The sequence below is a fragment of the Lissotriton vulgaris genome, chromosome 6 (assembly GCF_964263255.1).
Source record: "Lissotriton vulgaris chromosome 6, aLisVul1.2, whole genome shotgun sequence".
Classification (NCBI taxonomy): Eukaryota; Metazoa; Chordata; class Amphibia; order Caudata; family Salamandridae; genus Lissotriton; species Lissotriton vulgaris.
Window position 1 is genome coordinate 1,332,346,443 of NC_141694.1, and position 2,458 is coordinate 1,332,348,900.

General features: G+C 41.2%; 1 protein-coding gene across 1 annotated transcript; it reads left to right on the forward strand.

Annotated features, from left to right (window-relative positions):
- The first annotated feature begins 221 nt into the window (after positions 1-221).
- Positions 222-1,334, forward strand: LOC147708851 (uncharacterized). Its single transcript, XM_086925784.1, has one exon. It carries the CDS (start codon positions 222-224, stop codon positions 1,332-1,334), a length of 1,113 nt encoding a protein of 370 aa, XP_086781910.1.
- The last annotated feature ends 1,124 nt before the right edge of the window (positions 1,335-2,458 follow it).

Consider the following 2,458-nt stretch of genomic DNA (forward strand, 5'->3'; position numbering starts at 1 on the left):
TTTACAATGAGATTTGGAAATTTTCACAAATTGAAGCTGCTAAACGACTAATGGCTGTTGATCAAGCTAATTTGGGAAAAGTGCTTGCAGTTGTCGATAACAGTATTAACATGCTTTCTTCCCGAATTTACACGTTGAATAATATTGTTTCTTCTGTTGTTGACATTGTGCATGATGAGGTGTCTGTATTATACCATGGTCAAAATCAATTGCGTTCTGTAATGCAGTTTGCATGGACACTACAGACTCTTAAGGCGGGCCGTGTGCCCTGGAGTTACATGAATGTGTCTTCCCTCTTTGCCCCATTTAATTTGACTGAAAAGCAGCGAATGCTTTCAATGCGCGATGCATCATTTTCTATGTTACATATTGAAAGGTTAGAATCTTTACCGTTTTCTATAGCTGAAGCCACTGCAGCAACGTGGCTTATCCATGGATTAATTACATTACCATTTGCTTTGTACAAATTCACTAATTGTATGCGGTATATTGCAATAGGGCGATATGAACCATTAGGCAGCGCATTCCTCCATGAGGCATGGTCTTTATCATACACATACCGATGTCTAAAGGATGGAAAGGAAGTGAATCTTAATGATGAAGAATGCACGCAGTCGCCTGACCGTTCATTAATATGCCGACATATCCAGTTACACGGTTCTTGTAATCAGGACCGGCCTAATTTGGCTTGTGTTTTGAAAGGCACACCAGTTCCAGCGATAGTTCCCACATTTACATTATTGACAAATGGTAGTTATTTGCTTTTGAATAACGAGGAATGTTGTGGTTTAATTATCGGTATCGCTTATGTGGTAACTGTATCAGAACGTGTGGTGTGTTGCAAAAATGTTCTATATCCTCCCACACATGGGAATTCAGATGTTTCCATCTGGCCGCGCATCCCAACCTTGAAAGCGGAGTTCAATGGTATGAGTAGAATAAGAGCCCTTTTGTCTCAAAAAGAAGTGGCCCTGAGCTCGGCCCGTGAAACTTATGTCCTTCACATAGCTAACACACGCACAGAGGTGCAGGCACTTATAAATACTGACTTGTCGTTTCATTTCTGCGAGCTGGTTCATCAAATCTTTAATGCCTCCTCCACGTCTGGTCTCGCTCATTTCTTTAAATTAGTTAGCAGTGGTCTCGTGACTACCTTTGAAAAAATATTTGGTGTCATCCCCGTGTTCTTTCATTCTATATTTTCAAGTTTGTTTGGCGGATTCCCTGTTTTGCTGGCTTTGGCTGCAGGCATTTTGATATTGTTTTGCTTTATAAAACATGGATGCCCGTCCTGCGCAAGAAGCCGGTCAAATCCTCCTAACACTGTTTCGTAACCGGATGCTTGATTACTATGGCACCCTGCCGCTTGCGACTTTAAGCACAGCTTTTGGATTATCGTTTCGATTTTCCTATTTCATATGTGTCCAGCCTGTGTTTCATTGCCTGAGCTGCGATTTCGACTGGGCCATTGATTTGTGTCTCTGCTTGAGGATATCTCCTGACGTCGATTTTAATCACCTGATGAGCCCCGTAGTTGCTCACGAGTTGGTTTGTTCTGGCGAAAGGATTATGGCCTTGGCTGCGATGCATGGACTAATGGGTCAGTGGGACATACCCGCAGCGGCGCATGAGTTTCTGGCACATAGCGTTCTTGAGAACCCACCGAGTTTTCCTCTGATATTGCTAGAGGATCCGGTGCTGGAGGAGCACGTATGTTCTTTCCCATTACTTAATTGGATGGCTGAACTGTTTTCGGATGATGACAGTGATTTCATGTTGGAAGCTGTTGCTGCATATTTTGCATATTCTGTCCGATCATGAGATGCCTTGGAGACTTTCATTATTATGGCACGTGACTTTTGTATTTTTGAAAAGTGCCCTTTTTTCTTATAAACATTTGGATTTTTGCGGCCTAGTCCTATATCATTGTACTTTAGAAGGCTTGCGTTGCAGTCTTTTGATAAAATTTGTTTGGCCACTATAGGCATTCATACATATTTTTATATTTAGCTTAGCTCAAAATTGTTGAACTCTGCTTTCATGTTATGTCTCTATTCTAGTGTTGGCTTTCCTTTTTTGACCGTGCTTGGATCATTGGGGGGTGTCATATAGATACTTCCTTATATATACTGTGTTAAGTTAGCATGAGCTTATTACATGTTTAAACGACATTATTCCTTCGGCTTCAGTTTGCACACAACACATACTTGTTGTTGTAGCTTTCAACCTAGAAGAGCGATGTGATTTATTTGAGAATAATATGTTATTACTCTGATATCAGTTTTGCTTGGTATACTGTCTGAACAGTGAGTGCTGAACCCTCTAAGAATAACTCGATACAAGGTTGCTGGGAGGTCTGATCTTTGCACCACATTAGACATAACATAAATACAGTTGCTGCCAACATTGGGCTCTAAGCGGGTTTAAGATAGAGTTACAGGGAATGCAAGACACACTT

What these genes read in the sequence shown, in the direction of transcription:
- LOC147708851 (XM_086925784.1), top strand. Translation starts at nt 222, where the DNA reads ATGCAGTTTGCATGGACACTACAGACTCTTAAGGCGGGCCGTGTGCCC.